This window comes from Equus przewalskii, chromosome 4 (assembly GCF_037783145.1).
Source record: "Equus przewalskii isolate Varuska chromosome 4, EquPr2, whole genome shotgun sequence".
Classification (NCBI taxonomy): domain Eukaryota; kingdom Metazoa; phylum Chordata; class Mammalia; order Perissodactyla; family Equidae; genus Equus; species Equus przewalskii.
In genome coordinates this window covers 17,854,393-17,882,016 of record NC_091834.1, presented here as the reverse complement: position 1 = coordinate 17,882,016, position 27,624 = coordinate 17,854,393, and the positions used below count along the sequence as shown (strand labels likewise).

At 45.9% G+C, this 27,624-nt stretch overlaps 1 protein-coding gene across 1 annotated transcript in view; it reads left to right on the top strand.

Moving 5' to 3' along the window:
• The window catches only part of PKD1L1 (polycystin 1 like 1, transient receptor potential channel interacting), a 116,145-nt gene extending 89,451 nt beyond the window's left edge, over positions 1–26,694 (top strand). Inside the window, exons 41-52 of the mRNA XM_070615563.1 lie at positions 3,893–4,003; positions 11,244–11,424; positions 12,252–12,335; positions 12,909–13,075; positions 14,052–14,283; positions 16,558–16,662; positions 16,932–17,072; positions 19,742–19,876; positions 21,997–22,227; positions 23,928–24,089; positions 26,077–26,247; positions 26,442–26,694. Of these exons, the coding sequence (XP_070471664.1) occupies positions 3,893–4,003; positions 11,244–11,424; positions 12,252–12,335; positions 12,909–13,075; positions 14,052–14,283; positions 16,558–16,662; positions 16,932–17,072; positions 19,742–19,876; positions 21,997–22,227; positions 23,928–24,089; positions 26,077–26,247; positions 26,442–26,549 (1,828 nt within the window). The 3' untranslated portion in view covers positions 26,550–26,694. The remainder of the gene's footprint in view (positions 1–3,892; positions 4,004–11,243; positions 11,425–12,251; positions 12,336–12,908; positions 13,076–14,051; positions 14,284–16,557; positions 16,663–16,931; positions 17,073–19,741; positions 19,877–21,996; positions 22,228–23,927; positions 24,090–26,076; positions 26,248–26,441) is intronic.
• The last annotated feature ends 930 nt before the right edge of the window (positions 26,695–27,624 follow it).

Genomic DNA, 27,624 nt, shown 5'->3' with positions numbered 1-27,624 from the left:
ATAACTGAATACTCATATGGAAAACAATAAAATTGGATGCTTCATCACACCATACACAGGTAAAGTCCAACTGGATAAAGCTTTAAATGTAAAAAGCAAAACCATACAAGTTCTAGAAGAAAGCATGAGTAAGTTCCTCTGTGACCTGTGAGTGAGAAAAACTTCCAGGGCCAGCTCGGTGGCCGAGTGGTTAAGTTTGCGCGCTCCGCTGCGACGGCCCAGGGTTCGGATCCTGGGCGCGGACATGGCACTGCTCGTCAGGTCACATTGAGGCGGCGTCCCACATGCCACAACTAGAAGGACCCACAACCAAGATATATAACTCTGTGCGGGGGGGTGGGGGGCGGGTTGGAGAGATAAAGCAGAAGAAGAAAAAAAAGATTGGCAACAGTTGTTAGCTCAGGTGCCAATCTTTAAAAGAAAAAAAAAAGGAAAAACTTCCATATGACTAAAAATCCAGAAACAAAAAGGGAAAAGAAAAATAAGTTGGTGACATAAAACTTGAAGAAGAAAGAAAACCAAACTGTGGCAAATGATACTGTGCAAAGTAAAGATAATGACAAGGAGAAAATATTTGTAACAAAGGTCTCATCTGAGTATATAAAAAGGTTCAAAAAATGAAAAGGACCAACAACTCTTCAGAACAAAAAATGGGCTCGAGAAGTGAATAGACAGTTCACAGAAAAAAAGAAATGCAAATGGCACCTCCACTTACAGGAAGAGAAGTGCCAATTAAAACTGAAAATCCAAAATTTGACTGCGTTCTCTGGTTGGTGAGCTTGTGGAAAACAGGTGCCATCCCGCAGTGCTGGTGTGAAGGTAAAATGGTAGCGCCCCTGTGGGCGAATTTGGAAATCTCCAACACAGTTATAGGAGCATTCACCCTTCACCCAGCATGCCCACTTCTAGGGATCACTCTTAAATTAGCAAAAACACGAGAGGACCCAGGCACAAGACAAGTGGTGCAGGACCTGTTATAATAGGAATAGCCTAGAAATAACCCAGATCTCTTCTGAGGGGACCAGAACGCAGTGGAGCAGTGCTCGGCTACAAAAACACACGAGGACCATCTGTGCACACTTGGGGAGAACTCTCCGGAGTCTGCTCCAGGAGAGAGGCAGGGTGGAGAGGAAGGTGCAGGTGCTGCCAACCCTTAGTGGAAGAAGATAGACATCTAATTCATGTGCATCCACTTATCCTAAATAAAACAAACAAGGAGAGAGAGCCCGTACCACTTTAGAAAATAGTTACTTATGGGGGAGGGAAGGAATATAATTTTCAAAACTTTGTGTTAAAATTTAAAAATTTGACTTTACAAGTCTAGTCCCTAAGGACGTAAAAAAAAACACCTAGGGAAAAAAGTTGTACAGGTATTATTTACTAGCTGTATTGTTAGGGGAGAGTTGGTATCTTTATTCCGATTATTGATTCATAGTGAGATAAAACAAATGAGGAATTCCATGACTTTCTAATTCTGCCGTTCCTGGTAACCTTGAAAGTGGGATTCTTGGTGTGGGAGAAAGGAGATACAGACTTGAGTTCAAAAGAGTTAAAACCCTGTAGTCCTGAATTTGAACTGAAATTATAAGTACAAAATAATATTATTTTTTTTAAGGAAAAAAATGTTTTTCCAGGTGTGTCTGCTAAGAAAAGGTCTAAAAACAACTCAGGAGCAGTGGGCACCCCCTAGCACCTACATCCTGGTCTACAAATACCATTTTCCACCAAAAAGAACTAGGAATCATTGGAATTCCTGATTTCAAGTCTGTGATAGAAAATGTAGAAGATAAGTCTGGAATATTTCTTAAGCAAGGAAGCAGTTAATGACTACTGGAGTCAGAAGCCAATTTGTAGAGGTTCACTTGGGTCAAAGATGGGGTAATTTGACATCCAATCAGGAACAGTAACTGTAACGAATTGGAACTGTAACGAACATCAAATGTACATAAAGCCATGAGTTTGTGATGATGCCAAAAATGTAATTGATCAGTGTTGGCGGATGTTCAGGAACCAACTTTAAAAAAACTGGTGATGAAGTATCAACCCCGTCTTTCCTATGCAAATACGCCCCCCGGGAAATCGCATAAAGGAGAGGGGGTATTTCTCATTATAGAGATATTCCAGCTAATGGACGAAGCCAAAATGATCGAATTAGAACCTGACCATTTTTGTAACCTTTAATGAATGAATGAGTCTAAGCATTAATTTATCAACAACAGCCAATACAAAAAAGAGAGGCAATCAGGCATTGTGTGTCTCCTGATCGAAAACATACATCACCTATGGGGTAACCTGCTCAAAACAGCCCAGTCTTCATCCGATCGAGCTTTTGTGCCCACTGGCAGTTTTCAGTGAGAGCACACTCAGCAGGTCCCCACGGGAAGCAAGCCTGTGAGAGATCTACAGCACAAAGAGCCAGTTTTCTCAACAAATAAACTGCAAAAAAACCAAAAAGAGATGGAAATGCTACCTATAGATTAAAAGAGACATGAGAAGAAAATAGTTAATGTAATCCACCATGTTAACAGATGAAGTTTAAAAAATCGTATGATCATCTCAAGAGATGCAGAAAAAAAGCAATTGACAAAATTGGACATTCGGTCATGAAAAAAGAAACCTCAGCTCTCAGCAAAGTAGGAATAGAAGGGAGCTCCCCTAAACTAATAAAAGGTGTCTATGAAAACCCTACACCTCGCCTCAGACTGAATGGCGAGACAGCGAGTGCTTTTTAAGATCAGAAACAAGGCAAGCTTGTCCTCTCTCACCACTCCTACTAAACCTCATAGTGGAAGTCCTAAGCAGCGCACCAGGCAAGGAAAAGAAATTAAAAGCTTACAGATTTGAAAGGAAAAAATAAAGAAGTTCATTGGCAGATGACGTGAATAGTCTATGCAGAAAATCCCAAATAATCTATGAAAAAGGCTCCAAGAACTAAAAGGTAAATTTAGAAAGGTTGCAGGATAAAAGTCAACGTAAAGTCAATCATGTTCCTATATACCAGCAATGAATGATTGGAATTTAAAATTTGAAAAGCAATGTCATTTACAATAGCACCAAAGACATGAAGTACATAGATATAAACCTAAGAAAACATGCAGAATGTGTATGCTGAAAACCACAAAGCGCTAACAAAATAAATCTAAGAAGATCCTATTAAATGGAGAGAGATACGGTGTTCATTGATTGGAACACTCAATACATCCAGTAACTCTTTCCTTAACAGGGCTCCATTCTGAGAAATGTGTCCTTAGGCAACTTTGTCATTGTGCAAACATCATAGAGCATGTCTACACAAACCTACATAGTATAGCCTACTACAGACCTAGGCTATATGGGACTAATTTTATGGTCCGTGTTTGATGGAACATCATTATGCGGTGCATGGCTGTAGTGTCAAGGTGTCAGTTCTTTCCAATTTGATCTGCAGATTCAATGCAATCCTAACAAAAATCCTGCAAGCTTTTTTATAGGTATTGACAAGCTGATTCTAAAATTTACGTGGGAAACAAAGGAACTAGACTAACCAAGCAATTTTGAAAAAGAAGAACAAAGTGGAAGGACTGACACTACCCGACTACAGGACTTACTACAAAGCGACAGTAACGAAGACAGTATGGAATTAGTGACACAACAGACACGTAGATCAGGAACAGAATAGAGAGCCAGAAATGGACCACACAAATTTGCTCGTTCTAAAAGGCACAGAGGCAACCCAATGGAGAAAGAAGAGGCTTCTTCAAAAATGGTACTAGAAAATTGGATGTTATTTGCACATACACACATATCTCACACTTTATACAAAAATTTCCACCTGGGCATTTAAAAACCACTTCCATTAAAAATGTTTTGCCAGGTCTGTGAGGATGCTAACTTTAAAATTTCTTTCTTGTAGAGACATTTGCATGTACATCCTCATGCTGCTCCTGCATTTGTTTATAATTCATGGGAAATTCTCTGGGGATGAATATTCTCTCAATCGAGCCATCCAAAATGAATTTACAAGGTAAGAAGTTTCGGCAAACCTGTCTGGTCCTGGGGCCACTGCACGAGGAATGATGTGTTCACGGCGAGCATATGCCCATGGGGGCCCAGAGCTCAGGGTTCCGGAGTGAGGGTGACTCTAATCTTTGTCTGCTGATACAGACAGACTGTCAGGAAGGGACCCTGCAGACCGTGCAATCACCCCCTTGGGACAGTTTACCTTTGCGAGACGGAGGCGCAGAGAAGACCCTTCTCCACTGTCCCTCACAGGAAACATGGAAAAGGTTGTCAGACTGACTCGGGGACACTGTTTTCCCAGTGTTAATAGGAGGCCTCCATTTGCAGACTTTGGGCGTGTTCATAGCATCTCATTTTGGTAAATAGTGGAACAATGATATTTTAAAAGCACCTTAAGGTGGGGGAGCCTAGATGCTGTGCCAAAACTGGGTTTCACAATTTCTTTTTTGCTGAAGACATCTGAGTTCTTCAGTCAAAGGATGTTGTTGCAATTCACAATCAATGACAGCCAATTTCAAACAGTTGTAATACTCCCTCTAGTTCTCTACCATTTCTCAAGTGTTCATTTGTTTCTGGTTTTTAATTTTTTTTTATTTTCAGGACTTTTTAAAGTCTTTGTTTTCTTTTTTTCCAAGTAGTTTTATTGGGATTATGATGGTTTATAACATTGTGTAATTTCGGGTGTACATTATTATTTACCAATTCCTGAATATACTTCATCATGCTCACACCTAAAAGTCTAATTTTTATCCATCACCATACATATGTGCCCCTTTATCCCTTTCACACACCCTCAGCCCCCTTCCCGTCTGGTAACCACTAATCTGTTCTCTTTATCCACGTATTTGTTTATCTTCCCCATATGAGTGAAGTCATGCAGTATTTGTCTTTCTCTGTCTAGCTTATTTCGCTTAACATCATAACCTCAAGGCCCATCCATGTTCTTGCAAATGGGACAATTTTGTCTTTTTTATGGCTGAGTAGTATTCCATTGCATATGTAATACATATATACCACATCTTGGTCCCTTCATGCATCCATCTACAGAAGGGCGCTTGGGTTGCTTCCACATCTTGGCTATTGTGAATAATGCTGCAATGAGCCTAGGGGTGCATAAATCTCTTTGGATCATTGATTTCAAGTTCTTTGGATAAATACCCAGTAGTGGGATAGCTAGATGGCTATTTTTAATTTTTTGAGAAATCTCCATACTGCTTGCCATAGTGGCTGTACCAGGTTGCACTCCCACCATCAGTGTATGAGGGTTCCCTTTTCTCCTCATTGTCTCCAATATTTGCTGGGTTTTTTCTTGGTAATTATAGCCATCCGACACTTGTAAGGTGATATCTCATTGTAGTTTTGATTTGGATTTCCCTAATAATTAGACATGTTGAGCATCGTCTCATGTGTCTGTTGGTCATCTGTGTATCTTTCTTGGAAAAATGTCTGTTCATATATTCTGCCCATTTTTTGATCAGGTTGATTTGTATGAGTTCTTTATATATTTTGGAGATTAACCGCTTGTCTGATAAATGATTTGCAAATATTTTCTCCCAGTTGGTGGGTTGTCTTTCCATTTTGTTCATGGTTCCCTTTGCTTTGCAGAAGCTTTTCAGTCTGATGTAGTCCCATTTGTTAACTTTTTCTTTTGTTTCCCTTGCCTGAGTAGACACGGTATTCAAAAAGATGCTGTTAAGACCAATGTCAAAGAGTGTACTGTCTATATTTTCTTCTAGGAGTTTTATGGTTTCAGGTCTTAAATTCAAATCTTTAATACATTTTGAGGTAAATTTTGTGTATGGTGCAAGATAATGGTCTACTTTCATTCTTTTGCATGTGGCTGTCCAGTTTTCCCAACACCATTTATTGAAGAGACTTTTTTTTCTCCATTGTGCGTTCTTGGCTCCTCTGTCAAAGATAAGCTGTCCATAGATGTGTGGTTTTATTTCTGGGCTTTCAATTCTGATCCATTGATCTGTTTGTCTGTTTTTGTGCCAGTGCCATGCTGTTTTGATTACTATAGCTTTGTAGTATGTTTTGAAGTCAGGGATTGTGATGCCTCCAGGCTTGTTTTTTTGTTCTCAGGATTGCTTTGGCTATTTGAGGTCTTTTGTTGTTCCATATAAATTTTTGGATTCTTTGTTCTATTTCCGTGAAGAATGACACTGGGATTCTGATTGGGATTGCATTGACTCTGTAGATTGCTTTAGATAGTATGGACATTTTAACTATGTTTATTCTTCCAACCAGTGAAGATGGAATATCCTTCCATTTCTTTATGTCTTCTTCAATTTCTTTCAATAATGTCATAGTTTTCAGTGTACAGATCTTTCACCTCCACACGGGTGCTCATTCCCGCCACTCCTATTCAGCATAGTACTGGAGGTATTGGCCAGAGCAATTAGGCAAGAGAAAGAAATAAAAGGATTACAAATTGGAAAGGAAGAAGTGAAACTTTCACTATTTGCAGATAACATCATTCTATATACAGAAAACCCTGAAGAATCCACCAGAAACCTAATAAAAGTAATCAACCACTACAACAAAGTTGCAGGGTACAAAATCAATTTTAAAAAACTAGTTGCATTCCTATACACTAACAATGAAGTAGCAGAAATAGAAATCAAGAATACAATCCCATTTACAATAGCAACAAAAAGAATAAAATCATCTGTTTCTTCTTACTTTATAGAGTAGTAATGTTCATCGTAGGTAAACATGGAAGAACTGAAAATTAGAAAGCAGAAAAATTTTCAACATAGTAGCACCCAGAGGCAAGCACTGACAACATTGTGTTGTGTCTATTTCTTCTCCACGTCAGTGTTTCTGAAATTGGGTGGCGAGCTATGATCCATGCATACATTTAGTACAGCATTCCTTTGTTATTGAAAGTTGTTATTCAATCAATGGTCAGACTTTATTTTCACCTGCCAAAAATAGTCAGTCTGATAGTTCTTTCAAAGCAGTGAAGTGCATGATCTGAATTCATATTAACTCTTTACTATAGTTTCAGAGGTAGGAAATAAAATAATGTGTTCCAAAGTTTACTTTCTCTGGAGAATATTTAAAAACACATTCCTGCAGTTTTCCTGTGAAGATGTTGCCTTTGACTAAGTAATTTAATCTTACGTAAATTATTTTTGCTGAATTTTTTGGCATGGGTAGGTGGCCAGCAAATCTATTTAATATTATCTGTTATTTAAGGACATGTTTATTTCTATCTTCTACAAGAGAGAAGATGACTGATACCCACCCAGATAATGGTGAGCAAGTGTAGATTTCGGATCCACTAGTAAAGTAGGAGCTGTAAGTTCTTGTTCACGAGTCTGGACTCTCCATAACTCAGTAATCCAACTTTTTACTAGTGAAACTTCTGGCAGTAAAATGAAGTGGTATTTTCTGCCTCCTCATTTGCAAAAAGAGCAAGCAGCTCTTTCTGTTAATGGCCAACTTCTCACCTCTCCCACCTGTGCAGGTGCACAGTTTGTGCCGGCAGGTGGCGCTGTGTGCAAGACAAAGTGACCGTTTGGGTGGTTCTCTCCGGAAATGAGACTCTAAACCTGAAAAATTTCTGGCTTTGCCAGTTTATTTTTTATTTCACATTTTGTAAGTCAGCATTACTTGATGTATTTCTCATATGAATTTTTGCCTCTTGATACTCAAATCAGAAATATTGCAGCTGAGATAATATTTGTGTGGTGTCTCATGTGCCGAGCAGTACATTTGCTTGGGTTAATGGCTCAGAGGCTGACTCCCCGCTGGTTTGCGTAGACCAGTGTTTCCCCAGGAATCAAAATCTCACTACTTCTAGACACTCTGTCCACCGGGCAGGGATATTTATGTGTCCTGGTTTATAATGGGTTGTTCAAAGCTGACCCTCTCCCCTCCCCCAGGACCTGATCCTGAACCATGAGCAACTCCTTAGGGTTTAATACTTGCCGGCATCCTAGATAGAGCTAAAGCACAGTAGGAAATGGATTAAGTCAAATCAGGGGCTGGGCTTCTAGCTCCAATCCAGTCACCAGGAGACTTTTGGCAAGTCCTCTGACTCTGGCCTTGGTATCTTCAGCCATAAAGTGAGGCGGTTGGGCTGCTTGATTTCCTGTGTCTTAACAAAAAATTATCATGCTACTGGATTCTGTCTCTAAGTTTTACTTGAAGTCTTTCTGAACTCAATAAAGTCTTCATGAAATTCCAAGTAAAACAAAAATAAACCACCAAATAAAGCACAGATAAATGAAATAGTCACACTATCCAAGAGCCATAAACGGAAAACAACTGCTGACTTTATGATCTGCATTGTTGAGCTAGTTTTGTAGGCCTGTTTTATTGAATTGCTCTGATTAACAGAGCAGGAGAATATTCTTGGATGGTTTGGTTCACTCCTGCACTTCAAGCGTGTCATAAACGAGGTGTGAGATGCACACAGTCTGAGTGTGGGACGCCTGTCTCTGGGTCACATTCAAGTCTTTCTTGACTTCGTTTCTTTAATGTCATCCCAACAGGGAGCAAGTGTCGCAAAGCGATAATATTTCCCCCCAAATTGTGCAGAATCAACATGGCTTTAAAGGTCTATAATTCTATATTTTTTTAAAATGCAGACTATGGAGCACATTATAAATGTACAGTTTGTCTGTCAAATAGTCTTGCTTCCCAGAGCAGATCATTAAGACTGTTGAAAATCGGCCACCACCTTCACCTCTCTCTTCTCTCTTCCCTGGCTCCCACTCTCTTTGCCCCTCTGATTCGTCCATTCTTATCCTTCCCCTGAATGAGTTTGTGAATATTCACGGGGCTGTGTCTACTTCTGTCATGCCGCCCATCTCCATGTTCTCGTGTATTCTCCTTCCTGCGTGCCTCTTTCCTTACCCCACCCTCCGGATGCTCTGGCAGGTCTCCAGCTTTCTCTGAATTTGACACATAGTTAGACCAAGGTTTCTGAGCGATGTGGAAAGTGGATAACAAGCACCCAGTAAAGGAATGCGTAAAAATGTGTACACCAGTGAAAACTCAAGGTCGTGAAAGGATGGGAGATGATGCCTCTGTAAGGAAACAGAAATAAGACCAGTAAGATAAGTTAGCTCACCACACTTTTATTTCCATATGCTCTGGACAGTGTTTAATATATTTACAATATATATAAATTGGTGGTTAAGATTATTTGCTTCTCTATTAATCTATACAGTAATGACATATTGTTAATATATCACTAACATAACATTTCTTTGTCTTTGATTTCTTTCCCTTTTATATTGTCCAGTTTTGGTCATAAATATCAGGGGTTTTTTGAGCTTTACTGAGGTTTCACAGATGAATAGCATTGTGAGATATTTAAAGTGTACATCGTGATGATTTGATACAGGTAAACATTGTGAAACGACTCCTCCCATCTAGTTAACACATCCATCACCTCACTTACCTCACATATTTATCTCTTTTTTTTTGGTGAGAACATTGAAGTTCTACTCTGTTAGTAAATTTCAATTACACAATACAGTGTTATCAACTATAATGGCTATCAGGTTTTAAAACACTTCTAATTTATCTCCACAATCGGCCCTCAGTCAGCAATGAGTATCTTGAGAATCTGCTGCCCACACTTGCCCGTAACATAGTCTCCGTGGTCTGCTGGCAAAAGTTTAACAGGTGGCTCGACGGGAACAAAAGCACTGATCTGTAGCATCTGCCCGCCACTCCCTGTGGTGTAAATACTCCCACCGTGGTCTGGTTCACACCACCAGCGGGACGTCACTGAGCACAGAGCTGGGAAGAGATGCGCACAGCTGACTCTCAGGAGCCGGTTGGAGCAGGTTGGAGCCGATTGGAGCTGGTTGGAGCTGATTGGAGCTGGTTGGAGCTGGCTCCGGCACCCCACTGAGGAAAGCTCCACTTTGCTCTCCAGTCTAGTTAACCAAACCGCTGTGCCACTTGGAGAACTCACAGCCAGTTCATTCTTTGATGTGGTCTAGATTTGGGTGCTGGCACAAACAGGACAGTTAAAATCTGTACTTGGATGACTTGAGTTTATATCCTTTTCGAACTCCTTCTCACTTTCCAACAGTATTGCTTTCCCTGGGAAGTACTTTGGTCGCCTTCCTATTTAATGGAGAGAGGCCAGGATGAAAGAGCCACATCAGACCCCCTTCTCTTTGCTGTGGGGTGTTGATGAGCTCACTATCCTTGCCTTTACTTGGTGTCCCTTAGCGCAAAGCCACAAGCGAGGAAGACTTTTAGAGCTACGTGAGAAGTACTTGACTTTCTCTGAGGAAATTTATTTTTTCCTGTTCCCTTTGTCTGCAGCTTGGAGCCAAATCGCTATGCTCCGAATGCTGCTCTGTGCAGCCCCGGCCCATGCGTGCGGCTTTCTCGCACTGTCTGAGCAAGCTCAAATGATCAATCTAGTCAGTTTGAAATGATTTCAGTGCTCCTTTAGATCAGTGCCTGGTTGGCAAATGAAACCAATATTTGGCAGGCATAATAAGTAAGTTAATTGGAAAGAAACAGACTACTCTGGTTGACTCCCTACGATGAGCCAACGCAGCCCTTGGTCTGTGCCTTCTCCCCTAACACTCGCGGCCGTCTTGGGAGACAGGAGTTTGCTGTTGTTCTGGGCTTTTTTTTTGGCTGGGGAAAGGAAGGACAAATGCCATGCCCAGCAGGCAGTAGTGTAGAGAGAGGACTGTGTCCACCTGTGGGTCCCAGCTCCTGGCTCTCTGCTCCTCTCCCAGCGCTCACGATACACCGGCCTCCACCCCCTTCCTTCGCTCCCAGGCACGTGCCGTCCAGGCCTTTGCCTCACCGTCTCCTGCCCCCACACCTGGAACACCCTCTCTCAATTGTCCTTGTGGCTCACCTTTCATTGCCTTCAGGTCTTTGCTGAAACACCATCTCGTGCTAAACTGTTCCATAACCTCCTGAACTTTTAAAATTTCCGCCTGCCCACCCACCATTTCTGTCTCTCCTGCTTAGTTTTGTCTCCTTAACGTTTATTACTAACATAGCATATGTTTTGCTTGTTGTTTCTTGTTTCTTTGTCCAAAAGGAGGCAGGGATCTGATTGTCTATTTCCCCAGTGCCTAGAAGAGCGGCCGGCGCATAGTCATTGCACAATAACGTCTGTTGAGTGGATGAACTGTTAGTGGAATGAATCCCCTGTTGCATCTGCTCACCTGCTGCTAAGGAGCAAAGTGCATCCCAGGGTTTTGTACCTCACACTGCAGATGACTTTGGTTTAATTCCTGCAGAGTACCTGAAATTTATACTAGAGGAAAAGAACTATTTGTTTCTGGCCTTGCCTTAAGAAGCGCCAGGAGCTCCTCCAGTAGCCTGAGAAGCGTGGATGAGTGGTGGGACTGGAGCCTGACCACGCTGCTGGACGGCCTGTACCAGGAAAGCTCCTTCACAGCCGGCACACTGGGCGCTCAGGTGGGTTCCATCTGCTCTTCCCAGTGACGTCAAAGGAAAGCCATGTCACAGTGGGGCAAAATAATAAAAAAATACTTGACCTGCAACACTGTGTGGTTTCTTGAATGATTGCTAGGTTGCAAGGCCAGCAGCTGTCCGCTCGGGTGCACGTCACACCAGAGCTCCTGTTCCTTTCTGGGCCCCACATGCCTCTGCTCCACCCCCTTAGCTGCACAAGCTTCTCTACCTTCCTGCACCTGCCAGGCCAGAGCTGGGCGCACAGGTGTGGCGGGTCCACAGGAGCTCTTGGGCCGGTGCAGTTGGAAGGCTTGTTCACTATGCAATATGCTGTGATGCAGGGACAGCAGAGAAGGAGCAAACAGCTAAGATGGCAGCATCCAGGAAGCTTCCAGAAGGAGGCAAGTCTTTTCCCAAATTCCGAAGAAAAGTTCTCAGTGAATATGCATTTTGTGTGCTAACCCCATTCCTTGCTTATCTTTTATTATCCACTTTAAAAATCAAATAATCAAATGACTTTGTTCTGCATCCCTCAAACACTTCAGTGCTAATTCTACTTTTGTTGTATTCTCGGTAATTGCATTCGATGACACTGGAGAAACTTTAGAAAAAGATAGAAAGATGTTCTGAGTTGGTGCAAAGATTAGGGAGGAAGCTGCGTCTTCCTGAGAATGTTGTTAAGTCCTTAGAGTGTTTTGAAAGGAAAGTGAAGCCTGGCCTCTGGTCTGGGCGCTGAAGCTGGCCAGAGCACACCACTTGTTAGCGCTGCTGGTCGCGATATTCCGGGTCTACAGGACAGCCAGGCACCTTCATTTTTCTTCTTCTTCCAGCCCGGAGCCCTTGGAGGAAAGTTCTACCTAACAGGCCCTTCGGTCATTAAACAGATGAAAGTTCCTCCTGGCAGTTTATGTGAGGTGAGATGCTCTCTTCCTTTTTACTTCTAAAAATAAATTGAATTAGGAAAGTCTAGGAGACGTTGGGCAGGAGCCCAGCAGACCATTTTACTCTCCTGGGAGAGAGCCTGGCTGTGACGGGGACCGTCAGCCACGTGGGGAGAGCCGGGCCTTCTCCTTCCTTCCCTTCTCCTCTCGCCAAACTCTTCCCCAAATTGTCTTCCTGTCCTGGCTATCTGTGCAAAACCAGGACATTTCTATCTGAAATATCTAAAATAGACTATCACATACCTTTTCCAAACGGGGGTGGGGTATGTGAAGAGGGGCACTTACCTGTACCACCCGGTGACAGAAACCCTGCTGACATCCCAGCCCAAGGCTGGCGGGCGCCACAGGTGCAGCCACCATGGTGGAGCTGTGATCCTTCTGGTGCAACCTAGAGCCTGGGGACCACGAGGGGCCTCTGAGGGGAGCAGGGGGCCATGTTTCAGGACAGCATGTGTACCCGTGTGTGCCAGGGCTTGGAAACCCCAGGATGCAGGGCAGACTTTGGAATATGCATCTGATTCTTCCAATCCGTGGTTTCTCCTACAGCTTCCCAGCCCGCCATCAGCACACATCGAAGGCTCTCTTCCTACACATAACCCCACGGTTGGAAGCCCTGAATCTCCCTCTGTGATAGATCCAGAGATCCAAAGAGTGGCCCTGAGTGGCCCTGGGGGCTGCAGGGAGGACTGTGTGCTCAGCCTGGGCAGGACAAGGTCAGTGTGACTCAGAGGGTGAGCTCCATCCACACTTGCCAGTTGTCGGCTCCAGCACGGAGCTGGTGCATGGACGAGAGGCGGCACGCCACGGCCAAGGCTGGAGCAAGGCCTATTACTACTGTGAGATGATGGGAGTCGCTTGCCCGGGGCCAGGTAGTTAAGTCACAACAGAAGTAAAATGCAAACTCAGGCCTTCAGTCTCTATGTGCATGAGAAGAGACAAAGCCGAACATTCCTTCGGAATTTGCTAGAAGGTCTGAAGGTCACGAACCTAATGGACATTTGTCGTGTGCTAAGCAGGGTGTTTATAGGGCCTCATTTAGTCCTCATGGCACTCTATGAAGTAGGGCCAGCCCCGCTCCTGTCCTGCACCATGCAGATGAGGAACAGAGACCCAAGCAGAGCCGGCACCCATGGTGCAGCCACGGTCTGCGGTCAGCCAGCCTGGTCCGTCCTGCCAGTGGCACTGTCCCCCTCACCACCTCCCTGGTTAGAAGGTGCAGCACACAGCCCACATTGGTGTGGGATTGTGCTAACACCAGCAGTGACACAGATTATCAGACCGATAGGGAGCCCTACAACAGTTACAATAATGTGTGCGTCTGAGTAATACTAACAACAAAAAAGGCAAATGATTGAATTTTTACTAAATGCAGATTGGTAGAAGGCAGCTTCTTTCCAATAATGGAGTCCATCGCAAAAAAAAAAATTCTAGAGTTTGCACAGAGAGATGGGCACCTCTCCCCGTGAGGTACCCGTGGGAAACTGCCTGCCTCCTTTCTCCAGAATCCCCTCTGCCAGGGTCCCAGGCAAGGAGAGAGGGACAGAGGACTCTCGAGGGGTTGGAAGACACAGAGAGGTCCCTTGTCCAGCCCTGTGAACCCAAGGGTTGCATCAGGCGTCCCGGCGTGGGGCCTTGGGCTGGAGGCTTCTGTGAGAGGCCTTCCCTCCTCTGACTTGCACTGCTTTGCAGGCCTGCAGCCCGAGCAGCGCTGACCAGGCTCAGGGCCAGCAGATGGATCAACTGCAGCACCAGGGCCGTGTCGGTGCACTTCACCCTCTATAACCCTCCAACTCAACTCTTCTCGAGTGTGTCCTTGAACGCCAACATGCTCCCCACAGGGGGGCTCGCCCTCTCCTCCCTGGTGGAGTCCTTCCACATCTTCCGCAGCAACTCAGCGAGGTACCGCCTCATGCTTCCTGAGGTGAGTTCACCAGCCCCTCGGCCTGCTTGCACAGCACAGGGACTTCCCTCGGGTCTGAGCGCCCTCCACCAGACAGGCCTTGTGCCTACCTGCCCATCCGCCCTCCACCCACATGCCTGCTATGACCCTATCATGTGGCCAGCGGCCCACTAGGTGTGGGCACAAGAGGAAGAAGACCCTGGTGGGGACCTGACACATATACATGGCTAGTGCAGATACAGAGCTATCTCCATGTGCAAATTCACCGTAGGAGGATTGGGATCCAGAGCCTTCCCAGGGGTCTTAGCTAGGCTGCCATAAGTAAATACATGCACTGGGTATTTCTCACAGTTCTGGAGGCTGAGAGGCTGAGATTAAGGTGCCAGCATGGTGGGGTGCTGGTGAGGGCTCTCTTCCTGCCTGGCAGATGGCCGCCTTCTCATGGTGTCCTCACACGGGGAGAGAGAAAGAGCTCTGGTCTCTCTTCCTCTTCTTATAAGGACACTAATCCCACCATGGGGCCCACCCTCATGACCTCATCTAACCCCAGCCACCTCCCAAAGATGACTCCACTTCCAAATAGCATCCCACTGGGGGTTGGGGCTTCAACATATGGATTTTGGGGGCACAAACCTTCAGTAGCATGGATCTTGGTAAGATGGAATATACCCCTGTAGCTTCACTGAGAAATGAAAGTCATTTTTTCAAGAAAAGTCACTCTGAACTTTTCCTCAGCAACTTTGCTGGCTTCTGCCTATATTTCACTATTCTGCTGTGAAGAGCTAAGACCTGCTGACACTCCAGGTGGAACACAATTTGCCTTGGGAGTGGAGGGGGGATGGTGTGGGGTCTTAGACTCTAGGGCTGTTGAGTGACACAGTTGGGTTGGGGCTGTGAGCAGAGCCTCAGAGCTGGTGTGGGTGGTGGGAAGGGAGGGGGAGGTGAGGAGAGTCGGCCACTCCGCAGGGGAGGCACTCACCTCGGGCACCGAATTTAGGGGCATCAGAACAGTCATCAAGATAAGTAACGGTGCAGTACAATACTTTTGAAAATCAGAATTCATGCAAAAGAATTCGTGATGGACAAAATATCAGAATTTTGAGCAAAGGCAGGGTCGGTGTTACTGGCATTTCCTTTTGCCCCAGGTTCCAGTGTGGCCTGGCCCAGTGCTACTACTGACACCTTCTTGTTGACCACTACCAACGGGCTTTGCTCTGACTGTGTTTGTAGCTTTTGACAGCGGGCCTATCAGGACCGTGTCTGAAGCCCGTGCTGGCGTGCTTCAGTTCCGCTTAAGTTCATGACAAATCTGAGTTTGGGCTCGTGATCGTCAAAGAGGCACAAAGCACCTTATAGTGAGCTGGGGTAGTGGGAGCAGGAAGGTTGGACGCACCCGGAGTAGTCTCGGTTGTTTAAACCTAAGATCAGTGTTTACGGCGTGGTTGTGGTTATAAAATGCTTTCCACACACGTGATCTCATTTCAGACCGTGCTCTGGGAAGTAGATCCTTCATTCTGTGCTGGGCATGGCCCGGGGAGGCAGTGCCTGACGCGTGCTGGGCTCTCAGTGCGCCCTCCTCTTTCTTTGCTTTGGGATAAATGTTAGTAGGTGCCAGCACCACTCCTGGAGGGTGGGAGGGAGGAGGATCCCGAAAGAGCCTTTTTTAGCTTTAAAGTGTTAATTTGAAGGGTCCACAGGAGCTCTGGGAGGCTGCCTTGACCTCAGACGGGTTTAGTTCCCACTATTACTGAGCGTCACTTCCCTCCTTGTTCTCAATGATGAATGAAGGCATGAATGAATGGGTAACTCATCAATGGTGAAAGAACCACAAACAGAACTTGAAGAAATTCCTTATACAGGATCTTTTAAAGGTTTTACTTGGCTGAGGAAACTGATAATATATATATTTCATATTTTGTATATTTCACAAATAGACGAAAATTCCTTCCTTCTTGCAATGCAAGGAAGGACTGGGAGGGGCTGGCATGGAGGTTAGGAGACCTGCTGGGTGGCTGTGCCATATTCCCGCTCCAAGGTTTCAGTGCCTGCGGGGCGCATTGCGAGCTCATCGGGGGTGGGGTCTCTATGAGAGCTTGCGGCCTGAAGAGGTACAGATGCCCCAGCGGCCTGCAGAAAGCAAGTTCATCAGCAGAGCTGTGTGGAGCAAGGAGTTAGCTTGCATCCTATCTACTCAGAAGGTGATTGGGGCAGGGGCGCCAGCCAGGAGTTTAGACCTTCAGAAAACAATTTATCAGTATTTGTGTTTATCTTGTTTCTTGACGTTCCCTCCATCAGCTGCTCTTCCTGGTGCTCAACCTCATTCACCTCTGTTTTCAACTCTACGGCATGACGGAGAAGGGCGTCCGCAACTATTGGCGAAAACCGAGAAACTGGCTGGAGGTAGCCTCTCGTGTTATTTTCTTCACGAAAAATAATAATAGTAAAATACTTATCTGAAAATCAAAAGAATTTTAATGGGAAATTGATTATACACTAGCTAATTCCAACCTCATTACACTTTTCTCCCTTGGTCCTGTTAAGGCCAAAATCGCACTTGAGATCAGTGTCCATTTAGAGCTTGTGCAGTTAATTTGCACTCCACATCACAGGGGAGCCCTGTGAGCCCATCCTCGGCCCCTATCTGATGGCCTCTCTCTCCAATGTTGCAGCTCTCCATAGTCGGAGCAGCTCTCACCTACTCCGCAGCCTCCGGACACCTGGGTACTCTTGCTGGGGAGGTGACCGACCAGTTCCACAGAGGACTTTTCCAAGAGTTTACAGACCTCAGTCATATGGCAGCATGGAATCAGGTATGGCAGGCTGCTCAGGGCAATACAAACAAGGGCCATGCTCTGTGATGCTTCCCAAAGGAGGCCACACACATTGTACAAGGTTCAACATGAGGGCTTTGTTGCATATTGAGCGATAATGCTCTGAGCTTGCAGACGAAGGTGACCTGGACAGAGAAGGGCCTGGAATCCTTAAGACATGTGTTGCAAGTTGGAGGCGTATGTAATCTGTGGGAGAACTCAAGAACAGGGCATCACTCCCACGACTCTGCGTGGCCCTAAGTGGCAGAAGGAAGCAGGTTTTGAGGTGACATAAAGGAAGAACTAGCATGGACTTCCTTAGATACATCATGTCTGTCCTCTCTTCAACAGTCCTAGACACAGGTGGTATTAGCGCCTCTGTACAACTGAAGATCCTGAAGCTCAGGGGAGGCCTGGGTCCCACCATGGGGACAGTTGGGCTTAAAAGTTTTGCATTTCCCTTGCCCAGGGAATGGGCCCCTGCAAGGCTGGAAGCTCCAAGAGGGATAGAGGTGGATGACCCGCTTCCTAACTGTCCGTGAGCATGGCTCTCTGAGGTGGATGGGGGGCTTCCTGCTCCACCCTTCACTCCGTGTCTGCCCTCTTCCTACTAGCTGGATTCCGCTTGGCCATGGTCTCAGGGACCTGAGTAACCACATGCCTAAGCCTCTGAGCTCTAATGCAGTGGACGTGCTCTAGGAGGACATTGTCCACTGTGTCTTGGCCCAGAGATGTACAAGGCTGAAGCCTGTGGCTTGAGCCATTCAGTTCAGCTGCTATGTTGTTGTGTGTTCAGGGCCAGCCCTCAGGAAGTGTGCCATGTAGATGGTTAGCCCCTCTCCATGCTGGCACCTTGGGCCTGCCCCACTGCAGCTCTCCCTCTTGACTCCACTTCTGCGGGCACCTCCCCCAAGGTTATCAGACTGACCCCCACAGAGGCAGTCAGAGGGACTTTAGCTCTGCCTTAAGTTCACTGAAGCTGTCTCCCAGGCAGCTCATGACAAAACCAGTGATTTTCAAACGCTAGAGTCGTACACACAGGACAGAGGCTATAAATTTGAGGCAGTTGATGGGGAAATACACAGGTTCTGGAGCCAGCCGACCTGAAACCTCACCCTAGCTCCTCTTAGCCTCATGCCCTGGGGCAAATTACTTAACCTTCTCTAGGCCTTTATAAGATGGGCTGCGATACACATCCGGCAGTGCTCTGTTAGGATCTGAGTGTGTGTGTATTTGTCCAAACGTGGACATACATACACATCCCTCAAGCACAGAGCATGGCACTGGTGAGTGTTCTGTAAATGAAAGTCATAATAATGACAATACTTAAGCAGTCTTTATGGCAGGCCTCAAATCAAGTGATGGCAGGAAAGGGAACCTTTCCACGGTGCACATGGGACTCTGCTGTCCAGCTGTCCAGTGCGGTGGCCACTAGCTACATGAGGCTCCTGGGAAATGGAAATGTGGCTGGTCCAAATGGAGGTGTGCCGAAAGTGTGAAACACTCACTGGATTCTATAAACTTAGTATGAAAATTAAGAATTTAAAATATCTCATTAATAACTGTTACATTGAATATGTTGAAATTATAATGTTTTAGAAATTACGTTTCAGAAATAAAATACATTATGAAACAAATTTCACCTGTTTACATTATTTTTTTAAATATGGCAACTGGAAAATTTCCCATTCCACCTGTAGCTCGAACGGTGTCTGTCTTGCTCAGTGCTGGCTACAGCCGGTGCATGCCAGTTTCCCAGGCTCGGCCATGCCTGCCCGCTCTGCAGGGAACCGGGGGTGCAACAGCACAGACAGCCTGTCTGGGTTTTGGTTGTCAGAGGCCGTTGTTGACCTTGCACCCATTAGTGAGAAAACAAAATAAAAAGCCTTGATCCTTTGCCCATGTAGATTTTAAAACATCCAGCTTGCATTTCTTTCTCTTTGACTTATAATCTTGGTGAGAATAGATGAGAGTATACACCCAAAAGTGCTTTTCCAGTGAGCCCACTTGTAGATAGGTAAGTGGCCTTCATAGAGGAGGCCCCGTGGGGGTGTGGAGGGGCATGTGGGACACGGAGTTGGGAGGCTGGGTGTGAACCTGGGAGGCCAGGTATCAGCCGATCTGCTGTTTCTCCAGTGAGGTGGCTTTCCTTTTATCATCTTGTTTTTCTGAGCCATAAACTCAATAGGTAGAAAATGGGAGTGCTTTTGGTTTTTATAAAGATTAAGTTAAAAATACGTGCATGAAGAGTGTTGTTAAGTGGTAACATATTCTGTGCATCTAAAGGAGGGGAAGGAACCAACAGCACTGAGTGTTTTCCACGTCCCCTCTGTGGGGGCTGTTTTTTTACAGCTTGGTAAACTGAGGCTCAGACAAAGGAAATGCAGGCCTGAGCTGTCCTGATCTTTATAGACACAGTAAGGTCAGAATTCAGAGCTGGCCTTTCTGAAAATGCATTATAACTTGTACTTACTCCTAGTTCTAACTCAGCCTCCTCTGCAGACATCCGACACTGACCTGCCCTCGGAGGTTTGTCGTCTGTAGGACTTAGTCACATCCAATGCACACCTGTGGCCCATTTCCCTCACACGTGGCCCACAGGTGTGAATACGTCTGTGTACCTTTATGGTTGGTATGATACCCTGAACTGCTATGTTCTTCTGTCTCAGAGGGCGCGATGGCTCCAGGGAATCCTTTCATTCCTCTTGATACTGAAATGCATTTATCTCCCTGGCATTCGAAACACCATGGCGTCCTGCTCATTCACTGCGCGCCGCTCGCTCTCCAGCATCTTTGCTCCGGGGGTAAGAATCCTCCCCTTTCCAAGTGCCCTCCCCAGTAAACGGATGCAACCAGTGCGTTCTCTTCACTTGGCCCCTTCTCAAGGTGAAACAGCATCTAGGATTCCAGCCTTCTACCGTTCCGGGGTGGTTTTAGGTCACTGATATCAGTCGTTATATAATGAGTTATGGCCATGACAACAGTATCCACGGTTGATTGAACACCTGTTCTGTTCTATACTTTCCCATGGCGTATTATTATTACTAATGTAAGTAGTTGTCACCTGCTGAGCTTTATCTTAGTGCCCGGAAGGGCGCGTGTGGCCTCTTTTATCACCTCAGTTAGTTACCCTAACCCCGCTGAGGGAAGTCTTGACTCTTTTTCAGAGGAAGGAGTGAGGAGCTGAGAGCAGTGACAAGGCTTGCCTTGGGCCCCAAAGCACCGGTTCTCCCTCACACACTGCGTCCCATACAGGCTCCTGCTGGCTTCCATTGCCCCTGCTCCTAATTCTGGCCCTGCACCCAAGACATCCCTACGAATACGCTGGAACTCACTTTAGTATATTTACTCCCCAAGTGGAATTGCACACCATCAGTGGGACCCAGAGGAAAGACAACGCAGTCAGGAAAAACAAAACAAAAGCAGATATACAGGTGCTTACCTGTGGGCACAGGCTCTTGGGAAGCCTAACTCCATCCCTGGGGGCCCAGGGCAGGCCAGGGCTGGCCCTTAAGTCTGCTCAGGTGGGTGAAGTCCAGAATCAGGAGGGCCAGAGTCCTGCTTGCGGCCCTGACAAAGCTCCTGGGGTGTGGCGAGTCTGACCCGGCCCCCGTGGGGAAAGAGCTTGCTTCAGCCTGGCAGGCCCCAGTGCGGCCCTGTGCCCCCTCCAGAGCGCCTGGTCATCAGGGCAGAGGGAGGGTCTGGCTGGGTGCCTGATCTGGAGGCTCTGGCTCTCACAAAGCACACGAGTACCAAGCACAGATCCCCAAACTCTGCTGGCCTTAGGCTTGGTGGGACAGACTCAGCAAACCAGAGCAGAAAGAGCAGAGCAAGGAGTCAGAGAGACCTGGGTTCGGGCCCCGGCTGTACCCACTGTCACAACCATGGGCCAGTTACGAATCTAAGGTATGTGGCTGGCAAGTTACTACGGGGCTTAGAGATTATGTGTATGTGGAATTTATCTGGCTGTTAAACTGGTCGTTATTATATCACTTAGCAATATGCAAAAATGTCTCTCTGTTAAGAAAAAAGCCTGGAATATGAATAGACTGTGTCCAAATTAAGCAGCAGCATTCCAACAGTTCAGAGATTATGCATGCGTACGGATGGGGCTAAAAGAAGGACGGGGAGCCACACAGTTTGACTAGTCTAGATGACAGACTCATGGGTTGTGTTTTCTTGCTTCTGAGTCCCATTGATGGTACGCAGTTCCACTTGGGGAATAAATAATACTAAAGTGAGTTCCAGTGTGTTTGTAGGGAGGTCTGGGGTGCAGCGCCAGAGTGGGGAGCAGGGGCAGTGGAGGCCAGCGGGCATCTCTGTGGGACTCAGCGCATGGCGGTAGCTGCAGCCTGGTGGGGGACCCTGTGATGGCTGGTCCACATGCAGTGCAGACCCATATGGACCTCTAACAACTGGCTGATGGTCTGCTGTGCAGGCGAGAAAATGCTGGTCAGCACCAGTGCTTGTTTGGGTGGATGGAGGGAGCATCATGTATATCCTGGGGCTGTGACACAGCCCTGACACTCCGAGACAAGTCCCAGTCTGTTACAACAACAGACCGCAAAGCCTCACCTGAACTCAAGTTAACTCAAAATTACCCTTTCCCGGCATTTCTTAAGTGGTTTATTTTACTGAGCCTCCAGCAACTAGGGGTTCAGAGGGCAGGGAAGAGGGGATGCTGGTGGTGGAAGGCAGAGGAGGAGAGGAGGACACTGGACTCCTGAGCACCTGAGGGGGGAGGAGCGGGAGCAGGGCTGCAGAGAGGGTGCGCCAGACAGAGACGGGCGTTTTGGGGATTAGTTCTTAAATCTGGTTGACGTGATCAACACTCCAAAAACTGCTTCTCCAAGCTTTTCGTTATTTTAGCCTCCCGTGAACCGGTGCCCAGAATGTCAGTTGTCACGGGTTTTTCTCCCTGCAGCTGGCGGGGGTCCTGATGCTGGCCGCCCACACCCACCTGCGTGGATTTCTGCTCTCGGCTTGGGCTCTCCCTTCTGGTGCCTTCTCAGACTCCTTCCACGGGCTGCTGTTTCATTTTCCAGGAAGAAGCCAAAGAGACACATTCCTTGGCCTTTCCAAGTCTGACAGGCGGGACATGGCTTGTTGCTACGGGGCCTTTTTGATAGCAGTGACCACTCTGTGGTTTGGAATGGTACGTGCTCACATTCCAGATTTCGAAGTCAGGGATTGTTAAAGGTTTCAAATGCTGTCAGGGTCAAAAGCTCTTTGGTTCACGCTGCAGGCCAGTCTTAACGGTCATGACTCCCTGCCCATCTGTCCTGCACTGGGCAGGAGCTTAACACAGTCGCCTGGACTTCTCGTGGCCTGGAACAGCTCCAGCAGGACAATCAGCCACTCTAGAGTGCCGCCTCCTCCAGGGAGCCTCCGCAGCCCCCACGGCACCGAGCCACACCCTCTCTCTCTCTGAACCTGATTTGACACAGTCTCACGCTGCTGCTGCCGCAGGCTCTCTCTGGCCTTGTTATCGCAATCTTTCCATTTTATGAAAGGTTCGCTCCATCAGTCAGCCTTCACTGGACGTGTTCTCAGCTCTGGGGGCTGAGTTAGGAATGGGGCTCCCTGGTTCCGGCCCTCCTACAGATCTGACACTTGCAGACCTAGTCATGTCTCTCACACACACACACACACACACACACACACCACCTTAAATTCCTTCAATGGAGGAAGAGGTTCTGCTTGACCTGCCCCTGTCGCCCCTTCGTGGGGATAATAGATTTAGCAAATAAAAATACAGGATATCCAGTTACAGTCAAATTTCAGTAAATGATGAATAATTTTTTAGTATTAGTATGTTCCTGCAGTAGTTCAGACATACCTATGTTTAACAGTTCTTTGTTGTTTTCCTGAAATTAAAATGTAAGTGAGCAGCCTGTATTTTATCTGGCGACCCTGCCCACCTCAGCTTTCTCCTCCTCTGCCACCTGCTCCAGTGCTCCTCAGCCACTCCTCCTCAGGTCCTACCTCGGGTTTGCTGCATCCACATCTTGGCGGTGCAGCCTGGCATCCTGATTTTCCGAAACCCCTCCAGGTGTTCCTGTTGAAGACTCTGGGTTGGAAAACCCTACTCTCTTTCCAACTAGGACACATCATGGGAACGTCCAGAGGTTGCATTGCGGGGCCATCACCAAGAAGGGGAGAAGCGCGAGGGAGATCTTGGGAGGAGGCCAGAGAGGGGTCTTACGTGTGCAGGGAACGTCTGTCACCCGGCAACACGCAGGAGGTCCTTGGGTCGGAGAGCTCCCAAGGGCAGCAGCATTTTGGGGTCTTGTAACTGCAAGGCCCTCTCTTACCAATGGGTACCAGGTGAGGTCTTGCAAGGTATGCAAAGCAGGCTCTACATGGCTAAAACTTTGATTGTTGGGGCTATTTTTTAAAAAATTGAATGCGTAGAATTTTGAGTCTGGTGCCCCCAGGCTTTTGGAGCCAACAGATCTCAGCCTGCAGTGAAGAAGCAAACAACCTGATCATTTATATAACGCACTCTCCGGGCCCACCCACAACCCTGCGGGCTTCGCCAGAGGACCCTGAAACTGAGATGCAGATTTTATGTATGGAAATGCACATCATGTTAATAATCTTCAGCCTCAACTTTTAGATATTGAAAATCTCCTTTATAATAAGATTAATTTCCTTTGCTGAATTCATCTTGCTGTAATTTAGTTCAATTCATGAAAGATACTTTCCTGATTTTTTGCTAAGCAATTACTGTCTTACTGAAAGGTCATAAAATAGCGTCATCGTACGTAATCTCCATTTTATAGTCTATCAAATTAACAAAGCTTTTTTTTTGTCTGGTAACATGAAACTTGTCTCTGTTTTTCTTCTCCCTAGCTGAGAGGTTTCCTCATGACTCTTGGCCGAAAAAGAAAATCTTTTCAAAGCAAATCTCTTGTGAGGCTTAAAGACATGACTGCCTACATGGTGGGGAAGACCCTCACCCTTCTGGGACTGGAAAGGCCAAAGTTGGACGAGACTGAGATGGTTGAGAACCATGTAAGCCCTGGATCTTGGATTACTGAGCACAGTAGCACATTCAAGATGATGGTTTCATTGCAGACTTTTGCTTTCAGTTACTGAAGCATGATTGTGATTCTGTGCCAAATATCATTGCAAAGCCATAGAATTTTTACTTGAAATTCTTTTTTTTTTTTTTAAAGATTGGCACCTGGGCTAACAACTGTTGCCAATCTTCCTTTTTTTTAAGGATTGACACCTGGGCTAACAACTGTTGCCAACCTTTTTTTTTTTTTTCTGCTTTATTTCCCGAACACCCCTGGTACATAGTTGTATATCTTAGTTGTGGGTCCTTCTAGTTGTGGGATGTGGGATGCCACCTCAACATGACCTGACGAGTGGTGCCATGTCCGCACCCAGGATCCTAACCCTGGGCCACCACAGCGGAGCACGAGAACTTAACCACTCGGCCACAGAGCCGGCACCTACTTGAAATTCTAAAGCACTTTGCGGATTACCAAGCACATTCTCTTCCAGTAACTCCTTATATCCTTAGATGCCCCTCTAACGTTGGAAAGATGGAATTTACAACAAACACACACACCCCCCCAACTCCGTCCTTATAGAGTTAGTCATTTGCTTTTGGTTTCTGCTACTAACTCCAAACTGTTACTGCCCAAGGAGGGTCGTCTGCTCACCGCAAGACATGCCAATAGTCATGAGGCAAGGTGGTAGGAGAGAAAGGACTTTATTACAGCTTGCTAGCAAGAGAGAAGATGGTTGACTCATGTCCGAAAGAACCACCTTACAAAACAAAGACTGTAGGCCAGATATATAGGGGGCTGCTCTCCAGGTGGGGGAGGCAGCTAGTCTCTGGCTGGAGTAGATATCTGGTCCCAGGTCCTGATAGTCCTTTGTTTACTGGATATACATCAGAGAATGGAACACGCCCCTATACCAGGATCTTTCTGTTGTCGTTGATGATGGCTATCAGCATAGGCTCTCTGCCCAGAGGTCATTACATTCCTAGAGAACTCAAAAGAACAAAGTTATCATCTTAAAGCAGCTGGGAGGGCCCACAAAATCTAAAGAGCATGTCTGAGCTAGTTAATCAGAGGTATTCAAAGTTATAATATGGCTTCTTTTCTACAATATGGCTTCCCTTATGTCAACCTTGTGTTGAGCTGGTATCAAAACTTCTACCAAAATGTGAAGACAGGCACAGTGTTTGAGTGTAGTCACCCCAGACATGAATGCAAATATGTAAAAGCAGGTATTGGCACACTGAATGCCCAGCTATTGTCCATGGCTGATATTCAGGCATCACCCAGTGCAGTTCTGAAGTCAGGGACATGGAATCATGATATTGTGCATTTTATAGAGCTTCACTCTTTATCATGTACTTTCCATACACTATTGCTTTGAAATCCATTTAATAGTCCTTTGTATAGGCATTCCAAACCATAACACTTATGTGCATACCTGTATATGACATCATGAATGAGGAACAAGTGTGCGTACCTGTATATGACATCGTGAATGAGGTATGAATGCCTGTATATGACATTGTGAATGAGGTATGAATACCTGTATATGACATCGTGAATGAGGTATGAATTCCTGCATATGACATTGTGAATGAGATATGAATACCTGTATGTGACATCGTGAATGAGGTATGAATGCCTGTATATGACATTGTGAATGAGGTATGAATGCCTGCATATGACATCGTGAATGAGGTATGAATGCCTGTATATGACATCGTGAATGAGGTATGAATACCTGTATATGACATCGTGAATGAGGTATGAATGTGCGTACCTATATATGACATTATGAATGAGGAAACTAAGGTGTGAAGATTCAGGTCCAGCACCAGCTTCCCTGACTCCAGGATCCAGTGTGTTTTCTAACAAAACACAATACCGTCTAAAGTTGGTACCACGAAATGCTTCAAAAAATCAGGAAAGAAGAAAAATTAGGTTGTTGAATGCACGTACTAATCTAATTTTATTCCCTTCAGAATTATTACCTCGATGAATTTGCAGATTTGTTAGATGAGCTTTTGCTGAAGATTACTGGTTTGTCCGACAGCCTACAACCCCCTTTTCTAGAACAACAATCCAGTGATACGGTGGAGGCCGGGTCAGAAGATAGTCCCTTGGCGGGTGTTTCTGCTTACCAACTTACTGGGGTAAGCAAATGAAAAATTTTTTTTATTATGTTTTTTATAGCAAAATGATTTTTAAGTCCTAAAAATTCTATTGTAAATCATGAGGCCTATTTGCATAAATATTCTCTCAGGGTAGGTAGTGGTGGTGGTGAGAAGTGCTCCGGCCAGAAGTGAAGAACTTCACAATAATGTAAAATGTATGATGTGACTTCCAGCTTGAAATGATGGCAAAACATCTGTCTGCTTCCTTACTTCTGATTACACCTGGAATCAACAAAGAGACGGAGAAACAGAAGTGGAAACTCTATCCTCCCAGCCACTAAGAAATATCTATGACTCAGAACATGACCAAGAATCCCAAGAATGGCAGCCAAACACAGTGACCATTAGAACACTGCCACTTCCAAGAGCACACAGCATTCTCTGACCTCAATAGAACACACAGAGGGCTGACCAAAGGGCCCCGGTTTGGAAGAAAAGAGAATAGGACACAAAAGAGCTAAAGGAATCTTCCTGAACCCCAACTCCACAGACTTTTGGGGACAAAGGACTGAAGGAAAGCCATCTTTGTAAGAAACGGTCTGTTGGTGTGGCCACCAGAGGAGGGTCTGTTGGTGGCCCACAGACCTGGAGTCACGCAGACCCACATACCAGGGTTAGGTACACAGTGAGAAAGGAAGAGGAGCGCCTGACTCCAGTGATAGGTGCATTCTAATGGGGCTTCCCTGAGATCCAGAAAGATCCTCTGCAGCCCAGAGCCCTCATTATCACACTTTCCAGTAGCAGTGAGACTGCTCCCTGGCGAAGATGAGAACTGGGGTGCCTCCTACTCAGGCTCACTCCCATCCTCTTCTGGTCCTACTAACAACCACCAAGGATGCTCCCCTCAGGCAAAGATGAACTCTCTCTGTAGAGGTGAGCAGTCGCTGTTGGGTATGTGCAAAGATGCTGCAGGAGAAAGTGGTAGTTAAAAATGACCAACAGAGAACCAGCCCTGAGGGCCTAGTGGTTAAAGTTTGGTGCTTTCACCACCTCAGTGGCCTGGATTTGGTTCCTGGTCACAGAACCACAGCACCCTTCTGTCAGTAGCCATGCTGTGGTGACGGCTCACATAGAAGAACTAGAAGGACTTACAACTAGGATATACAACCATGCACTGGGGCTTTAGGGAGAAAAACCAATCAAACAAAAATGACCAACAGAGAAGGAGATGAAGATCAGCCCTTTGAAAACAAATGTCATAGGTAGGTCAGACTGTCACCAAAATGTTCTCTACACACAAAAGTACACTCGTGAAAAAATGACCTCTTTGAACTAAGAGTGCAAAGCCAAGATGAAAGAGCTAAAAGATGAACTAAAAAGACAATAAATAAATTGATAGAATTGAGAAAAGAAACG